General features: G+C 45.6%; 1 protein-coding gene across 1 annotated transcript in view; it reads left to right on the forward strand.

The window, feature by feature from the left end:
• The window catches only part of FREM1 (FRAS1 related extracellular matrix 1), a 197898-nt gene extending 190196 nt beyond the window's left edge, over positions 1–7702 (forward strand). The window contains exons 36-37 of the mRNA XM_044272263.1: positions 5039–5124; positions 6175–7702. Of these exons, the coding sequence (XP_044128198.1) occupies positions 5039–5124; positions 6175–6368 (280 nt within the window). The 3' untranslated portion in view covers positions 6369–7702. The remainder of the gene's footprint in view (positions 1–5038; positions 5125–6174) is intronic.
• Positions 7703–20357: the final 12655 nt, after the last annotated feature.

Here is a 20357-nt window from a genome sequence, read left to right on the forward strand (position 1 = left end):
TTTAAACAACCACATGCAAAAAATTTAGGGGGAGTGTTGGGGTCAAGTGGGGGTCTAGCAGTGGCGGGCCCATGGAGGCAGGGGCTGGAGTAGATTTCAATCTACCTCCATATCCAACTGTTTGCATACACACATAGCTATGGTTGACCTGATTTAAAACACTGCTTTTCTTTTTAGAACTTTGGTGCAATGAGAGTGTCACCATTGCTCTGGTTGCACCCAAGCTCCACTCATTTATATGGCCAGCCCCTCCTTTGCTGCTTTGATTGAAAGGGTCAGGCAATGGCAAAGCAGCCAGGGAGAGCTGGTCACAGAAAGGAGTGGAGCTTGGATGCAAAGAGTGCAACAGTGATGCCCTCTAATTTGCATATTAAAAAGGTATTTGGAATGGAGCCTCAGATCAACTGACAGAAGGTTCTGTGCTGAGGAAAGGCCAGAGCTAGCTGTCCCTCTCTGTCTCTCAGAAGGCTGGACAAAGGACTGGTGGCCAGGGTCTGTGGCTCATGGTCTGGTTGGCTTTCTGGTCAACGGACTGGTGACCCAGGGTCTGTAGCAGAGTATCTCCATCTCAGGGACTCCTTATGGTCACTTGTGCAGTCTGGCAGAGTCTCTTATATTAAACATTGGTCCCTATCTGCATATAGGAGACATATAGAAGCTCTGACTACTCTCATTATATACAGTTTCAAACGGAACTAGAACCTTCAAGTGGGGGGGGGGGGGTTAAGTGGAGAATGTTGCAATTTCAGTCTGTCATATACTTGTATAGAGTCTCTATACAAGTGTATGGGAATGACTAAGGATGGGTTCACTACAGGTTTTTCCATCCATTTAAAGTATACAAAAAATGTATACGTTAAACGGATGCCTCAGACTGATGCCATACAGTGTAAAAAAACATATAATAAAAATATTTTTTTTTACAAGACTATGCAGGATACAAGAACAAGGTGTGCTGCGTTTTTGTATCCTTTTTCTTTTTGTAAGGCATACATCAAACGGAGGCATAAAATGTGATGTGAACCCACCCTAAGCAGTTTTTCCAGACATAAACAAGTCTTCATATGTAAACAACATTGCTAAACCAGACAGTCAAAAGGTGAGTATGTCTGTTTTTTTCTATCCAAAATTTAGCATACCCCTATAGTAAATGTGAAAGATTAAACTTCTCAGTGTATACTGTATTTTTCACCCCATAAGATGCATTTTTCCCCCTAAAAGTGGTGGGGGGGATGCCTCTGCGTCTTATGGGGCAAATACTAATGAGCGCTTCCATCATGGAAGCTCTCATTAGTACCGGAGGACCAGGAAGCGGTGAAGGCTCTGTACTGACTGCTCCCTGGTCCTCGACTGTCAGCTGTGCAGTGGCTGCGCACAGCAAGAGGGCGCTCTGTGACCTCACGCTGTGCGCGCCAGTTCACAGCACACGCGACAGAAGGAGGAAGAAGATCGTGGGTGGTGAGGAGCGGCGGTGTCCAGAAGCAGGAGAGGTAAGTGGGTTTTTTATTTTATGAAACATGAGGCAATATGGGGCTGCTGGGGGTGATCTGAGGCAATATGGGGCTGCTGGAGGCTAATCTGAGGCAATATGGGGCTGCTGGGGGCTGATCTGAGGCAATAGGGGCTAATATGAGAGGCAATGGGGGCTGCTGGGGGCTGATATGAGGCAATGGGGGCTCTTATCTGAGGTCTGATTGGGGGTCATTCACATTGGGGTCTGAGCTGAGGTCTGATTGGTGGTCTGACCTGTGGTCTAATTAAAAATATTTTTTTCTTATTGTCCTCCTCTAAAACCTAGGTGCCTCTTATGGGCCGGTGCGTCTTAAAGTGTGAAAAATACGGTATATAGAAAGTGTTTATTCATACACAGAAAAAGGTGAAAAACATAAATAGACATTGAAAATTTGGCATAAAATTCAACAGCCCAACTTGAGTTTAGCTATCGACAGTCCACTGCAGTGTATGTCACAGAAGAAGTCAATTGATGGTGAACCTGGAGTCTGTTACCATTTGATGCCACGTGGATTTTAAAAATAATCCTGAACATTGAAATTGCAACACCAAGAAGGACAAATTATAAGGTTATGCAAATTGAGGAAGTAACAGATGATTAAATTTCCAAGCACCTAGCTCCAATCTGTGGCATAAAGAGTGGGAGAGGCATAAATGCCAGATCAAAAGCAAATTCTTTTAGCCACATGAACCCTGAAAAATCAGATCAAGTCGTGTGAGATGACTGTGCAATACCTCCAGTGTATAAGTGTACCAGTTATCAACACTTGTCGCAAAGACCTTGGTTCATCAATCCGGCAGATCGCTAAATGTCTAGGCTGCGATGTCAGCACTGTTCAAAGTCGCGAGCCCCAGGAGAACCTCTGGATGGACAGATTATCTGAAAAGAATGGTTAGTAGTGATCCATTCTTTCCTGCATGTGAAATTGGACATCACATCCCAAGTCTAGGGTGATAAACAGTGTCTACACAAACCATCAGAAGACATTTAAATGACATTGGGCTAAGAGCCAGATGTCTAGCTACTGGTGTTTCTTTGACTTCATGCCACCGTTCTCAAATGCTATCACTGTGAACAGCAAGACAGCAATGGAGGCTGAAATAGATGTCTATCCTTTTCAGCTCTGAATCTCGCTTTTGTCTCATATGGAATTATGCCGGAGATTGGTCTGGAGACCACTTGGGCAATGCCACAAAGAGGCCTTCACAAGGAAATGCCACACCGGTCCTACTCCTGGGATTATGATGTAGAGTGGTATAATGTACAGTGGCCAGGCTCCTCTAGTCTTCATTTCAGGTAATAGCTTTCACTAATAGCTTGTGTCCCAGGGGCCACATTTTAATAGGACAACACCAGGCCGCACGTAGCTTGTGAGCAGCCCGTGTGACCTAAAGGAGCTACCATGACCAACAGGGTCTCCAGACATGTCTCCTATCCAGAACATCAGGACGTAATTGGTGGATAATTTCAATAGGAGCTGCCAGGAGTGGATCTTGATGATTTGCGTGCCCAAGTGCACTCAGTGTGCAGAACATTCTTCAGACAACTATTAATAACCTCACTGATAGCTTCCCAAGGTGTGTAAGTCAGTATATTTCTGCGCTTGGCACTCATACTCAATAAATTGAGATATTTTTAATATTTTGTTTCCATTTTTTTTTCTATTTGCATACCATTCAAGGGGTTCTCTGGGATTTTCATGTTTATGGCATATTCTCGGAATAAGTCATCAATATGAGATCAGTAAAGGTCAGACTCCCGGCACCTCCGTAACGCTCTCAGTGGAGTGGCAGTGCGTGGTATTGCAACTCAGCCCCTTTCAGTTGAATGAGACTGAGCTGTGCCTAGGCCATGTGACCAGGAGGCCTAAACACTCACAGAGCACTGCGGCCTCATCATTCAGCTGAGGATAGGTCATCAAAATCTAAATCCCATAGAACCCCTTTAACATGTCTATTGATCTTATGTTTTCCATGACTTTTCCTTATAGGTGTTGCAATTTCAGTGTTGAGAAGTGTATGTCTATATACGCTTTCACCTGTTGTTTGCATGAATAAACACTTTCGAAGAGATCTCTTGGCTGACCAAGGGTTACTGCACAATATCTTCTTTTTATTGTTCTATTGGAAAGCCCACAATCGGTGAATAACTGACAATCCAACTCTGTTAACTGGGAGACAAAATACCATGGATGAAATCAAAGTAGCTTGGGTGAAATCTTATGCTATAGCGTCTTCCGTAACACTGTTAAGTCAGTACTCTCTGCTCTGCACTGGTGAGGGGCAGTCACCCCTAAACGTCTGTCTGCAGATGAGGTACAAGCCACTAATGTATTGTAATTGTCCATATTGCTTCCTTTTCTTGCTGGATTCATTTTTCCATCACATTATAAACTGCTTGTTTCCATGGTTGCCACCACCCTGCAATCCAGCAGGTGCCCTCTTGCTGTGCAGCTGTGCAGTGGCTGCGCACAGCAAGAGGGCATCTCTTAGAAAACATTCAAACTATTTACCCACAATGGAAGTTAACGTTTCCTGTTTTCTACATAATTTAGATTTTTCCTTACAGTTTTTTTAGTGCCTTTTCACTGTTTTAGTAGCTTAAATGCTTTCTTTTGTTATATGTTGTCCTTTTACATTTTTATTTATCCACATCCTAACGTATACACAGGACAGATCAGAGCTGCTGAATCCCAGCTTACCAAGCACAGCGCTGTACATTATATAGCGCCTCTCCTTGGTATTTCATCTCAGCCCCATTTATTTGAGTGGGGGCTGAGCTGTGCCTATGCAATATGACTGAAGAACGTGATGTCACATTGCCTAGGAAGAGGCCTTAGAGCTCACGTGGCACCGTGGCCTCTTCGTACAGCTGATCATCAGGGGGTCCTGGGAGTTGGACCCCCGTCGATCTCATATTGATGACCAATATGTAAATCTCAGAAGACCTCTTTAAGCCCTCTTTCACACGACCATTTTCTATTTTCTGTTTATGGGCCGTTTTTTGCATTCCGTATACGGAACCATTCATTTCAATGGTTCTGCAAAAAAACGGTATGCATTCCGTTTCCCTATATCCATTTTTCCGTTCCGTTGAAAGATAGAACATGTCCTATTATTTCCCGCAAATCACGTTCCGTGGCTCCATTCAAGTCAATGGGTCCGCAAAAAAAAAAACGGAACACATATACGGAAATGCATCTGTATGTCTTCCGTATACGTTCCGTTTTTGCGGAACCATCTATTGAAAATTTTATGCCCAGCCCAATTTTTTCTATATAATTACTGTAAACTGTATATGCCATACAGAAGAACGGAACAGAAACGGAAGCATAACGGAAACAAAAAAAGGAACAACGGATCTGTGAAAAAGGGACCGCAAAACACTGAAAAAGCCATACTGTCGTGTGAAAGAGGACTAAGGCTCAGAAATTAATGTATTTTCACACAAGCTACCATATAACACATGCTAAACTACTAATTATTGCATCACATTAACGCTAATACTAAAATTTATTTTGTGCAGATACCATGCTAGACTTGTAGACATATTCACTAAAGAGCAAATGGATTGGCTGTGGAACTTCAGTGGGAGGAAATCTTTTTGGATCGGTAAGAATTTGACTGCTTATTCTAAATAAAGCGCACCTTCACTTTTCTTGTATCTTGTAACATATCATTAAAGGGAACCTGTCACCGGGATTTTGTGTATAGAGCTGAGTACATGGGTTGCTAGATGGCCGCTAGCACATCCACAATACCCAGTCCCCATAGCTCTGTGTGCTTTTATTATGTAAAAAAAAAACGATTTGATACATATGCAAATTAACCTGAGATGAGTCCTGCACATGAGATGGGTCAGGGACAGGACTCATCTCAGGTTAATTTGCATATGTATCAAATCATTTTTTTCCCATAATAAAAGCACACAGAGCTATGGGTATTGCGGATGTGCTAGCGGCCATCTAGCAACCCATGTCCTCAGCGCTATACACAAACTCCCGGTGACAGGTTCTCTTTAAAGAGGACCTGTCAGATAAATGGAGAAAATTAGGGATCTGAATCAACAGAGCTGCTGGTAAACAGATACCCTGGAAGCAAGGTATTTTACAAATGAAGAAACTTTCTTTGGTATATAGGACCTATGCGTCACAAAGCCAAACTGGCCTCTTCCTCAGGGTATTTACATTTAAAGACGTTCCAAGGACGAATATACAATTAAAGGGGTTTTCTGAGATGTTAATACTGATGATCTATACTCTGGATAGGTCATCAGTATATGATTGGTGGGGGTCCAATTCCTGGGATCCCTGCTGATCAGCTGTTTGAGAAGGCAGGACCACGCGCAGTAGTGCCACGGCCTTCTTGCTGCTTTCCCTAGGCCGAGTGACGACAAGTTCAATGGTCATGTGGCCTAGATGCATCTCAGCCCCATTGACGTGTGGGGCTGAGCGGCCATACCAAGCACATCCGCTATACAATGTACGGCTGTGCTTGGCAAGCACGGAGAAGACCGTGGCATTCACAGGAGTGTTGGTGCCTTCTCAAACAGCTGATTGGCGGGGGTCCCGGGTGTCGGACCCCCACCAATCCGATACTGATGACCTATCCACATATTTTTGTACAATTTTTTTAAAACTCTTATTATTTTTTTTTGTACAGGCCTCAATGATCGAGTAAAGCATGGCAAATGGGAATGGAGCAATGGAGAGAAGGCTGCATACACTAACTGGAAAAGAAGTCCACCTCCTCGGTCAAAAAAAGGGAGAAATTGTGTTTCTGTACAAAAAAAAGGGAAATGGCAGGTCAAGAGCTGCCGGAAAACATATTATTATGTATGCTCAAAAAATATGTAACAAATATGACTTTTACTAATTGATGTACAATATTAATTATATTTATTATTCTGATTTTCAATTGCTTAATTTGATTGTTCATCTCTATATCTATCTCCTATCTATCTATCTATCTATCTATCTATCTATCTCCTATATATCTCCTATCTATCTATCTATCTATCTATCTATCTATCAATCATTTCACATATGTTTGTCTTTTCAAACAAAAGTATAACAATTTGAATGGTAAAGTAAGTCATGCAGGATATTACACAGTATTGGACAGTATTGATTGAATTTTGATTAGTGTTATTCTGCGTGCTTGAGTCCATCCACATTTGTCAACGTGCTGATCGTTTCTCATTAGAGGAGGAAGCAAGTGAAAGGTTTCAATTACCCATGTCTTGAACGTACAAAGGACTAATTAATGCACATTTAATCTAATCAAAGATCTGCCTTTTGTAAATGTCTGCTTCACAACTTCCTAAAACAGGTTAAATAAGCAATGATTAGATTGGACACATCTCTCACAACATAATGGACAGAGCTATGTCTATGCCTATGTCTGATAGCAGAGCTACTGAAAACAGCTGAGCGGCCGGAGTGCCAGTAGCCAGACCCCCACTAATCAGATATTGATGATCTATTCCAGGGATGCTAAACCTGCGGCCCTCCAGCTGTTGTGAAACTACAACTCCCACCATGCCATTCTGTAGGCGGGTAGCTGTAGGCTGTCCGGGAATGATGGGAGTTGTAGTTTTGAAACAGCTAGAGGGCCACAGGTTGAACATGCCTGATCTATTCTAAGAATGGCCGTCAATATAAAAGTTCTAGAAAACCCCTTTAAGGTATATGGAACTTGCAACACTCCAAATTATGACCGAGAGTTCTGAGTACAGAGGAAAAAGGACCAAAGGTCTCTAATTTAACAGAGAATTCTCCCTTTGTCATGTTTTCTTGAATTCTCACCTGAATTTGATGTAAGTTTTTAAATTAACTTAATAATATTGGGAGTCATTTACTATGACCACCTATGTCAGAAATTGGCATAAAAAGCCATTGCTCCTAAATTTAGGCACATGTGGATTTTCTACACAGCCCTCCCCACTTTCTGAAAAGAGGGAGTGGCAAGGGGCAGGGCGAGGGCATTGTGTGTGGTACCATGGGCCCCTGCACATTCACTATCATTTACGCCAATCTACTGGTGTAAATGAAGACTGAAATCTATTCCAACTACGAGCTGGAGTAGATTTCTGTGGACATATAAATTGCTGAATGATGCACCTAATGTATGACGAGGCCTGTGCCTCATCTTAAAGGGAACCTGTCACCTGGATTTTGGGTATAGAGCTAAGGACATGGGTTGCTAGATCACCGCTAACACATCCGCAATACCCAGTCCCTATAGCTCTGTGTGCTTTTATTGTGTATAAAAAACGATTTGATCCATATGCAAATTAACCTGAGATGAGTCAGAGCTTGAAATGACTAAGATATGACTTATGTTAATTTGCATATGTATCAAATCGTTTTTTTTACACAATAATAGCACACAGAGCTATGGGGACTGGGTATTGCGGATGTGTTAGCGGCGATGTAGCAACCCACGTGCTCAGCTCTATACCCCAAATCCCGGTAACAGGTTCCCTTTAACCCTGGGTTCACACCTGAGCGTTTCTGAGACACGCGTTTTACGCGTGTATTTGTCGCACATTTTACGCGCGTTTTTATGTGCGTTTTTTGCAATAGTAAACGCGCGTTTGACGCGCGTTTGTGTGATTGACTGCAGTGTTGTCCAATGAGCAAATATCCCTGTCTATATGAAGTTTGGCCAATCATAGGCCTTTTCCAGCATGTTGCTAAATCCAAAACGCGCGTTCGAACGCGCGTTTTCAGTGTCAAAAACGCGCAAAATACAAGCGTTGCGCGTTCCCATTGAAGTCTATGGGCCAAAACGCGCGACAAACGGACAAAAAAATGCTCAAGAACTTGTTTATGCGTCGGGCGTTTTTCAGCGTGTTCGAACGCGCTGTAAAATGCGAAAATGTGAACCAGTCCCAAAGGGAAGCATTGGTTTGCATCGGTTATGCGTTTTACAGCGCGTTCGAACGCGCTGTAAAACGCGCAAGTGTGAACTTAGGGTAAATCAAAAGCATCCTCCTGTGGTGCAGAGGATATCAAAGACTGACATAAAATACCTGTCTTTGATAAATGACCCCTCTTTTGTATTGTTTTCCGTACTGTCATAGCGTGTGACCGGAATACAAGCTCTCTATAAAACAATAGGATCAATAATTTTGGTGTATAAAGTGCTGCCATATTTGCACCAGGTCACTTACAAAATGGCTTACTTATCTCTGCATAAGGGCTCATGCACACAAACATATTTTCTTTCCTTGTCTGTTCCTTTTTTTTTTACAGACCATATGCAGAACCATTCACTTTAATGGGTCCGCAAATAAAAACAAACAAACGGAAGTTATGGAGTAACAGTGCATTCCATTTCCGTATGTCTGCATGTCCGTTCTGTAAAAAAATAGAATGTGTCCTATTATCGTCTGCATAACGTACAAGGATAGGACTGTTCTATTAGGAGTCAGCTGTTCTGTTCCGCAAAATACGGAATGCGCACAGATGTCATCCGTATTTTTTGCGGATCCATGTTTTGCAGACCGCAAAATACATACGGTCGTGTGCATAAGCCCCAACATTGTGCTGGTCGCTATTTCTCCATAGCAGTCCTGCACTTCTGCAACACAAATACCTGGAGCTTGGTTCTGTCATATGAAGAAGTTTAATTTCCAGAATGGAGTGAAAGAAAACATTGTATTCAAAATATATTAAAATTCAATATAGAACTTTGCATATTTGGCTTATGCGATTTAGTGATATGCCTTATCCATAGCCTGCTCCTGGTGGATAACTCTCTGATTAAACTTCTGCCTGCCATAGTGCTTCTTTAGTCTATGGTTCCCCTAATAAAAAAAATAATAATACTATTTTGCATAAAGTTTTTCTTGAATTCTAAAACCCATCATATGTACAGTGCCTTGTAAAAGTATTCACCCCCTAAAGTCACAGCTCCAAGTCGCTTTGGATAAGTCTCTATGAGCAGTTGCCACATCTTACCACTGGGATTTTTGCCAATTCCTCCTTGCAAAACTGCTCCAGCTCCTTCAAGTTGGATGGTTTGCGCTTGTGAACATCAATATTTAAGTCTGACTGCAGATTTTCTATTGGATAGAGATCTGGGCTTTGTCTAGGCCATTCCAACACATTTACATGTTTTCACTTAAACCGCTGATGTATTGCTTTAGCAGTGTGTTTGGGGTCATTGTCCTGCTGGAACGTGAACCTTCATCCTAGCATCAAATCACTCACAGAGTGGTACAGGTTTTGCTCAAGAATGTCCTGTATTTGGCACTATCCATCTTTGCCTCAACTCTGACCAGTTTTCCAGTCCCGGCTGCTGAAAAACCTCCCCACAGCATGATGCTGCCACCACAATGTTCCACTGTGGGGATGGTGTTCTTTGGGTGATGTGATGTGTTGGGTTTGCACCAGACATAGCGTTTTCTTTGATGGCTGAAAAGTTCAATTTTAGTCTCATCAGACCAGAGCACCTTCCTCCATACATTTTGGGAGTCTCCCACATGTCTTTTCGCAAACTCACAACATGCCTTATTGTTTTTAGCTGAAAGTAATGGCTTTCTTCTGGCCCAACTCTATGGAGCGTACGGCTTATTGTCGTCCTATGTCCAGATACTCCAGTCTCTGCTGTGGAACTCTGGAGCTCCTCCAGGGTTACCTTAGGTCTCTGTACTGCCTCTCTGATTAATGCCCTCCTTGCCCGGTCCGTACGTTTTGGTGGGTGGCCGTCTCTTGGCAGGTTTGCTGTTGTGCCATGTTCTTTCCATTTGGTTATGATAGATTTGATGGTGCTCCTGGGGATCATCACAGATTTGTATATTTTTTTATAACCTAACTCTGACTTGTACTTCTCAGCAACATTGTCCTTTGTTTGGAGAGTTCCTCGGTCTTCATGGCAGTGTTTGGTTAGTGATGCCTTTGCTTAGGTGTTGCAGCCTCTGGGCCTTTCAAAAAAGGTGTGTATATGTAATGACAGATCATGTGACACTTAGATTCCACACAGGTGGACATCATTTCACTAATTATGTGACTTCTGAAGGTAATTGGTTCCACCAGAGCTTTTTATGGGCTTTCTAACAAAGAGGTGAATACATACGCACATGACAATTTTCTGTTTTCTATTTCCAAACAATAGTTTTATTCATATATTTTCCTCATTTCACTTCACCAACTTAGACTATTGTGTTCTGATCCATCACATAAAATTCAGATCAACGAAACATTGAACTTTAGGCTGTAATGTACCAAAATAAGAAAAAGGTCAAGGGGGTGAATACTTTTGCAAGGCACTGTAAATCATTTTAAGGGCTTGTTCACACTGAAAATTCTATCTGTCTGTTAACCGGTTCCTTCATTTGTATGACGTTTGTCATTGGTACTTTTTCACCTGTTAGTATTTGGTATTATTTAGCATTTTATTTGACTGTTCGTATTATTGTCAGTGACATATTATTGTAAATCTGTTGACTTGTTTTAAGGTGGATTTACATGGGGAGATAATCGGGCAGATTAACGGAAACAAATGTTCCTACAAACGCTCATTCCCAACAATCTGACCATGTAAAGGTGCAGGAGATTACCCAATGAAGGAGCGAAATGGTCGTTAGTGCAGGCACGTAAATTATCATTTCTGGGCAGCAGATCGTACTGTCTAAACAGTGACCTGATGCCCAGAAACAATGCAGCTGTGTATGGACAACAGTAGTGACTGCTCATCTTCATACTGTGGAGGTGATCGCTGCATGTAAATGCAGCAGCCGAGCAGCCGACTGTCAGGAATGAAGCTTTAGCGCAGCAGGTCTAAATCCATCTTTAGTCTTTATTCATGGTATTTACACTGGTGTCTTATAAAATCATCTAATCGCGCAACCTTTATGGAAATTCAGCGCTTATACTGTAGAAGATTTGCTATGTATTTAAAGAGTTTGTGATTTTTTTTTCCTTTAATAAAAGATTTTTTAAATGTGTAACTTTTTTTTTGTCCTTTTATTGCTATAATGGAGAGGCACTATGGGCACATGGATCCCTTGCTTAGGTCTAGCTGTTCAATTATGCTTCTGATTGCATTACTACTTGAGCTATTGTTGCTGTGAACTCTTTATGACCTCTATAAGGCTCCATTCACACGTCACACGCACTTATCCTTCCGCATCTGTTCCGCAATTTTGCGGAACGGGTGCGGATCCATTCATTTCAATGGGGGAGTAATTGCTGTCCGCATCAGCACTTCCGTGATGCGGTTCTGCAAAAAAATGAAGCATGTCCTACTTTTGGCCGCAAATTGCGGTCCGAGGCCCTATTGTACTCAATGGGTCCGCAAAAAAGCGGATGACATGCGGAAAGACACCAAATGTCTTCCACATGTCATCCGCATATCATCCGTATTATGGTATGGTACCCTAGCAGCATGTATTCCTCCTTCCTTTTTTATTTCTGCGGAAACACGGAACGGATGTTGATGCACTTTTGTAAAAAACTGAAGGTTTTTATGGAAACACGGATCCGCAAAAAAATGGACCGTAAGGATAATTGCGGACGTGTGAATGGAGCCTAAGGCTCCATTCACACGTCTGTGATGTGTTGCGGACCCACAACACACCAGCCCAGCACCCCCATAGAAATGCCTATTCTTGTCCGCAAGCTGCGGACAAGAATAGGACATGTTCTATCTTTTGCGGAGCTGCGGACCGGAAGATCTGGGACGCGCTCCGCAATTGCGGATGCAGACAGCACACTGTGTGCTGTCCGCATCCATTCCATCCCCATAGAGAATGAATGGGTCCGCACCCGTTCTGCAAAATTGCGGAATGGATGCGGACCCATTCTGCGGACGTGTGAATGGAGCCTTAGGCTGGGTTCACACCTGAGCGTTTCTCAAACGTGCGTTTTACGCGCGTTTTTGTCGCGCGTTTTTATGCACGTTTTTTGTAATAGTAAACGCGCGTTTGACGCGCGTTTGTGTCATTGACTGCAGTGTCCTATGGCCACAAACGCGCGTCAAAACGCCCCAAAGAAGCTCAAGTACTTGATTATGCGTCGGGCGTTTTACAGCGCGATCGTACGCGCTGTAAAACGCCCAGGTGAGAACCATTCCCATAGGGAAGCATTGGTTTTCATGTGTTGAGCGTTTTACAGCGCGTTTGAACGCGCTGTAAAACACTCAGGTGTGAACCCAGCCTTAGGGTTGATCTGATTTGTAATCTTCTTCAGTACATAAATGGCTGACCATGTAGAAAGAAAATACATATGTTGCACTGACCAATACTGCAGCGAGATGTCTGGTTTTTGGCTGGACAGTACGGTTTTCTGGCTCCCCGTCCTCCGTCTGACACAGGGATGTCCTCCTTTTCTGTGGCATCATGCTCAGACAGTAGCATTGTGAGCTGCAGCAACAAATTGACTTCCCTCACCCCAGTCAGTCACTAGAGCAGAGGACATGGCTCTCTGTGACAGACTGAGGGGGACAGAAGCACTCCCCGCTTGCCTGCAGCTCACCTGATGGTCTTCCAGTTCATTTTTTACCCTCTTTTGCCAGCAGCGAAGCATGGCTTAGGATACTTTCACATTAGCGGCAGGGGAGCCCGGCGGGTGAACAGCCTGTCGGATCCGTCCTGCCGCTAGTTCACGTGTGCCCCCGGACTGCCGCTCCGTCCCCATTGACTATAATGGCGAGAGGCAGCTGGACTAAAAGTACGACATGCAGTACTTTTAGTCCGGCTGCCTCTTGCTGTGCGCTGCCGTGCTGACGCCGTAACTCCGCCCCGCCACCATTATAGTCAATGGGGACGGAGCGGCAGTCCGGGGGCACACGTGAACTAGCGGCAGGACGGATCCGACAGGCTGTTCACCCGCCAGAACAGCCTGTCGGACTCCCCTGCCGCTAGTGTGAAACTAGCCTTAGCAGACTCAGGTGCGTAACCTATGGGGAGTGAGTGTGGCCTAAAATGTTTGGCTTATGAAGGGAAAGACAGTGTCCACCCTACTGACCTCGTCTGTGATGTCTGCATTATCTACAATGTAAGGGCTCATGCACACGAACGTATATTCTTTCCGTGTCCGTTCCGTTTTTTTTGCGGACCGTATATGGAACCATTTATTTCTATGGGTCTGCAAAAAAAAGTTACTCTGTGTGCATTCTGTTTCCACATGTCCGTATTTCCGTTCTGCAAAAAAATAGAACATGCCCTATTGTCCGCATTATGGACAAGGATAGTATTGTTGTATTAGGGGACAGCTGCTCCGTTCCCCAAATATGGTATTTGAATTTTCTAGCGGATCCATTTTTTAAATACTATTAGATATCAAGTAGGGTATATGGAGAAAAATCTCTTTTTTTTTTCCAAATAAGGATTTTCTTGGAAGGATCCCGAAAATCAGATGATTCCCCCAACCATCCTCATTGGATCCTGCATGCCAGATGATGATCAGGATGAAGACTTTTGTGCAGTTTGGCTACTGTACTAATAAATTAAGCATTAGGCTACTTTCAAACTAGCGTTTTAGTTTCCCGGTATTGAGATCCGTCGTAGGGGCTCAATACCCCCAAAAAAAGCTTCAGTTTTGTCCCCATTCATTGTCAATGGGGACAAAAATGAACTGAACAGAACAGAATGCACCAGAATGTATTCCGTTCCATTCAATTGCGTTCCCAGACCAGAGAAAAAAACGCAACATGTTGTAGTTTGCCTTCCGTCCTGAGATGCAGAGCAAGATGGATCCGGCATGACAAGGAATGCGAGTCAATGGAGACGGATCTGTTTTCTCTGCCACAATAGAAAACGGATCCGTCCCTCATTGACTTTCAATTGAGTTCATGACTAGAGTTGAGCGAACACCTGGATGTTCGGGTTCGAGAAGTTCGGCCGAACATCCCGGAAATGTTCGGGTTCGGGATCCGAACCCGATCCGAACTTCGTCCCGAACCCGAACCCCATTGAAGTCAATGGGGACCCGAACTTTTCGGCACTAAAAAGGCTGTAAAACAGCCCAGGAAAGAGCTAGAGGGCTGCAAAAGGCAGCAACATGTAGGTAAATCCCCTGCAAACAAATGTGGATAGGGAAATGAATTAAAATAAAAATTAAATAAATAAAAATTAACCAAAATCAATTGGAGAGAGGTTCCATAGCAGAGAATCTGGCTTCCCGTCACCCACCACTGGAACAGTCCATTCTCAGATATTTAGGCCCCGGCACCCAGGCAGAGGAGAGAGGTCCCGTAACAGAGAATCTGTCTTCATGTCAGCAGAGAATTAGTCTGCATGTCATAGCAGAGAATGAGGCTTCACGTCAGCCACCACTGCAACAGTCCATTGGCATATATTTAGGCCCAGCACACACACAGGCAGAGGAGAGAGGTCCCGTAACAGAGAATCTGGCTTCATGTCAGCAGAGAATCAGTCTGCATGTCATAGCAGAGAATCAGGCTTCACGTCAGCCACCACTGCAACAGTCCATTGTCATAAATTTAGGCCCAGCACCCAGGCAGAGGAGAGAGGTCCCGTAACAGAGAATCTGGCTTCATGTCAGCAGAGAATCAGTCTTCATATCATAGCAGAGAATCAGGCTTCACGTCACCCACCACTGTAAGAGTCAATTTTCATAAATTTAGGCCCAGAACCCAGGCAGAGGAGAAAGGTCCCGTAACAGACAATCTGGCTTCATGTCAGCAGAGAATCAGTCTTCATATCATAGCAGAGAATCAGGCTTCACGTCACCCACCACTGTAAGAGTCAATTTTCATAAATTTAGGCCCAGAACCCAGGCAGAGGAGAAAGGTCCCGTAACAGACAATCTGGCTTCATGTCAGCAGAGAATCAGTCTTCATATCATAGCAGAGAATCAGGCTTCACGTCACCCACCACTGTAAGAGTCAATTTTCATAAATTTAGGCCCAGAACCCAGGCAGAGGAGAAAGGTCCCGTAACAGACAATCTGGCTTCATGTCAGCAGAGAATCAGTCTTCATATCATAGCAGAGAATCAGGCTTCACGTCACCCACCACTGTAAGAGTCAATTTTCATAAATTTAGGCCCAGAACCCAGGCAGAGGAGAAAGGTCCCGTAACAGACAATCTGGCTTCATGTCAGCAGAGAATCAGTCTTCATATCATAGCAGAGAATCAGGCTTCACGTCACCCACCACTGTAAGAGTCAATTTTCATAAATTTAGGCCCAGAACCCAGGCAGAGGAGAAAGGTCCCGTAACAGACAATCTGGCTTCATGTCAGCAGAGAATCAGTCTTCATATCATAGCAGAGAATCAGGCTTCACGTCACCCACCACTGTAAGAGTCAATTTTCATAAATTTAGGCCCAGAACCCAGGCAGAGGAGAAAGGTCCCGTAACAGACAATCTGGCTTCATGTCAGCAGAGAATCAGTCTTCATATCATAGCAGAGAATCAGGCTTCACGTCACCCACCACTGTAAGAGTCAATTTTCATAAATTTAGGCCCAGAACCCAGGCAGAGGAGAAAGGTCCCGTAACAGACAATCTGGCTTCATGTCAGCAGAGAATCAGTCTTCATATCATAGCAGAGAATCAGGCTTCACGTCACCCACCACTGTAAGAGTCAATTTTCATAAATTTAGGCCCAGAACCCAGGTAGAGGAGAAAGGTCCCGTAACAGACAATCTGGCTTCATGACAGCAGAGAATCAGTCTGCATGTCATAGCAGAGAATCAGGCTTCACGTCAGCCACCACTGCAACAGTCCATTGGCATATATTTAGGCCTAGCACACAGGCAGAGGAGAGGTTCATTCAACTTTGGGTAGCATCGCAATATAATGGTAAAATGAAAATAAAAATAGGATTGAATGAGGAAGTGCCCTGGAGTCCAATAATATATGGTTATGGGGAGGTAGTTAATGTCTAATCTGGACAAGGGACGGACAGGTCCTGTGGGATCCATGCCTGGTTCATTTTTATGAACGTCAGCTTGTCCACATTGGCTGTAGACAGGCGGCTGCGTTTGTCTGTAATGACGCCCCCTGCCGTGCTGAATACACGTTCAGACAAAACGCTGGCTGCCGGGCAGGCCAGCACCTCCAAGGCATAAAAGGCTAGCTCTGGCCACGTGGACAATTTAGAGACCCAGAAGTTGAATGGGGCCGAACCATCAGTCAGTACGTGGAGGGGTGTGCACACGTACTGTTCCACCATGTTAGTGAAATGTTGCCTCCTGCTAACACGTTGCGTATCAGGTGGTGGTGCAGTTAGCTGTGGCGTGTTGACAAAAGTTTTCCACATCTCTGCCATGCTAACCCTGCCCTCAGAGGAGCTGGCCGTGACACAGCTGCCTTGGCGACCTCTTGCTCCTCCTCTGCCTTGGCCTTGGGCTTCCACTTGTTCCCCTGTGACATTTGGGAATGCTCTCAGTAGCGCGTCTACCAACGTGCGCTTGTACTCGCGCATCTTCCTATCACGCTCCAGTGCAGGAAGTAAGGTGGGCACATTGTCTTTGTAGCGTGGATCCAGCAGGGTGGCAACCCAGTAGTCCGCACAGGTTAAAATGTGGGCAACTCTGCTGTCGTTGCGCAGGCACTGCAGCATGTAGTCGCTCATGTGTGCCAGGCTGCCCAGGGGTAAGGACAAGCTGTCCTCTGTGGGAGGCGTATCGTCATCGTCCTGCCTTTCCCCCCAGCCACGCACCAGTGATGGACCCGAGCTGCGTTGGGTGCCACCCCGCTGTGACCATGCTTCATCCTCATCCTCCTCCACCTCCTCCTCATCCTCGTCCTCCTCGTCCTCCAGTAGTGGGCCCTGGCTGGCCACATTTGTACCTGGCCTCTGCTGTTGCAAAAAACCTCCCTCTGAGTCACTTCGAAGAGACTGGCCTGAAAGTGCTAAAAATGACCCCTCTTCCTCATCCTCCTCCTCCTCCTCCTGGGCCACCTCCTGTTCCATCATCGCCCTAAGTGTTTTCTCAAGGAGACATAGAAGTGGTATTGTAACGCTGATAACGGTGTCATCGCCACTGGCCATGTTGGTGGAGTACTCGAAACAGCGCAACAGGGCACACAGGTCTCGCATGGAGGCCCAGTCATTGGTGGTGAAGTGGTGCTGTTCTGTAGTGCGACTGACCCGTGCGTGCTGCAGCTGAAACTCCACTATGGCCTGCTGCTGCTCGCACAGTCTGTCCAGCATGTGCAAGGTGGAGTTCCACCTGGTGGGCACGTCGCATATGAGGCGGTGAGCGGGAAGGCCGAAGTTACGCTGTAGCGCAGACAGGCGAGCAGCGGCAGGATGTGAACGCCGGAAGCGCGAACAGACGGCCCGCACTTTATGCAGCAGCTCTGACATGTCGGGGTAGTTGTGAATGAACTTCTGCACCACCAAATTCAGCACATGCGCCAAGCAAGGGATGTGCGTCAAATTGGCTAGTCCCAGAGCTGCAACGAGATTTCGCCCATTATCACACACCACCAGGCCGGGCTTGAGGCTCACCGGCAGCAACCACTCGTCGGTCTGTTGTTCAATACCCCGCCACAACTCCTGTGCGGTGTGGGGCCTGTCCCCCAAACATATGAGTTTCAGAATGGCCTGCTGACGTTTACCCCGGGCTGTGCTGAAGTTGGTGGTGAAGGTGTGTGGCTGACTGGATGAGCAGGTGGAAGAAGAGGAGGAGGAAGCCGAGAAGGAGGAGGTGGCAACAGGAGGCAAAGAATGTTGCCCTGCGATCCTTGGCGGCGGCAGGACGTGCGCCAAACAGCTCTCCGCCTGGGGCCCAGCTGCCACTACATTTACCCAGTGTGCAGTTAGGGAGATATAGCGTCCCTGGCCGTGCTTACTGGTCCACGTATCTGTGGTTAGGTGGACCTTGCTACAGATGGCGTTGCGCAGTGCACACTTGATTTTATCGGATACTTGGTTGTGCAGGGAAGGCACGGCTCTCTTGGAGAAGTAGTGCCGGCTGGGAACAACATACTGTGGGACAGCAAGCGACATGAGCTGTTTGAAGCTGTCTGTGTCCACCAGCCTAAATGACAGCATTTCATAGGCCAGTAGTTTAGAAATGCTGGCATTCAGGGCCAGGGATCGAGGGTGGCTAGGTGGGAATTTACGCTTTCTATCAAATGTTTGTGAGATGGAGAGCTGAACGCTGGCGTGTGACATGGTTGAGACGCTTGGTGACGGAGGTGGTGGTGGTGGTGTTGGTGGTACATCCCCTGTTTGCTGGGCGGCAGGTGCCAACGTTCCTCCAGAGGCGGAGGAAGAGGCCGAGGCGGCAGCAGCAGAATAGGCCGAGGCGGCAGCAGCAGAAGAGGTAGCAGGGGGAGCCTGAGTGACTTCCTTGGTTTTAAGGTGTTTACTCCACTGCAGTTCATGCTTTGCATGCAGGTGCCTGGTCATGCAGGTTGTGCTCAGGTTCAGAACGTTAATGCCTCGCTTCAGGCTCTGATGGCACAGCGTGCAAACCACTCGGGTCTTGTCGTCAGCACATTGTTTGAAGAAGTGCCATGCCAGGGAACTCCTTGAAGCTGCCTTTGGGGTGCTCGGTCCCAGATGGCGGCGGTCAGTAGCAGGCGGAGTCTCTTGGCGGCGGGTGTTCTGCTTTTGCCCACTGCTCCCTCTTTTGCTACGCTGTTGGCTCGGTCTCACCACTGCCTCTTCCTCCGAACTGTGAAAGTCAGTGGCACGACCTTCATTCCATGTGGGGTCTAGGACCTCATCGTCCCCTGCATCGTCTTCCACCCAGTCTTGATCCCTGACCTCCTGTTCAGTCTGCACACTGCAGAAAGACGCAGCAGTTGGCACCTGTGTTTCGTCATCATCAGAGACATGCTGAGGTGGTATTCCCATGTCCTCATCATCAGGAAACATAAGTGGTTGTGCGTCAGTGCATTCTATGTCTTTCACCGCTGGGGAAGGGCTAGGTGGATGCCCTTGGGAAACCCTGCCAGCGGAGTCTTCAAACAGCATAAGAGACTGCTGCATAACTTGAGGCTGAGACAGTTTCCCTGGTATGCATGGGGGTGATGTGACAGACTGATGGGGTTGGTTTTCAGGCGCCATCTGTGCGCTTTCTGCAGAAGACTGGGTGGGAGATAATGTGAACGTGCTGGATCCACTGTCGGCCACCCAATTGACTAATGCCTGTACCTGCTCAGGCCTTACCATCCTTAGAACGGCATTGGGCCCCACCATATATCGCTGTAAATTCTGGCGGCTACTGGGACCTGAGGTAGTTGGTACACTAGGACGTGTGGATGTGGCAGAACGGCCACGTCCTCTCCCAGCACCAGAGGGTCCACTAACACCACCACGACCATGTCCACGTCCGCGTCCCTTACTAGATGTTTTTCTCATTGTTATGGTTCACCACAACAACAAATATATTATTTGGCCCAATGTATTGTATTCAAATTCAGCGGGATATAAATTTGAGGCCTAGTATTTAGGCGCTGGGTGACCGGTATGGATTTAGTGACAGAATTAGACTTGGAAATGCACAGAAGCGTGTGTGTGAAGTTATTCTGAATGACCCAATGTGCACCTTGAATATTATATACCCTTTTTGGGATAGATTTCAAATAGCTCTGATATAGCAGGAACCACTAAATTATGAAATTGCTAAATTGGGAATTGTACTTCAACCCAGAACAAAAAATGTGCTTTGACGGGCACTAAATAACTTTCCCAGCTACAACAGGACAGCGGTAACGAGAGATTTAGAGGGATTTAAATTTGAGGCCTAGTATTTAGGCGCTGGGTCACCGGTATGGATTTAGTGACAGAATTAGACTTGGAAATGCACAGAAGCGTGTGTGTGAAGTTATTCTGAATGACCCTATGTGCACCTTCAATATTATATACCCTTTTAGGGATAGATTTCAAATAGCTCTGATATAGCAGAAAC

The sequence above is a fragment of the Bufo gargarizans genome, chromosome 1 (genome assembly GCF_014858855.1).
Source record: "Bufo gargarizans isolate SCDJY-AF-19 chromosome 1, ASM1485885v1, whole genome shotgun sequence".
Lineage (NCBI taxonomy): Eukaryota > Metazoa > Chordata > Amphibia > Anura > Bufonidae > Bufo > Bufo gargarizans.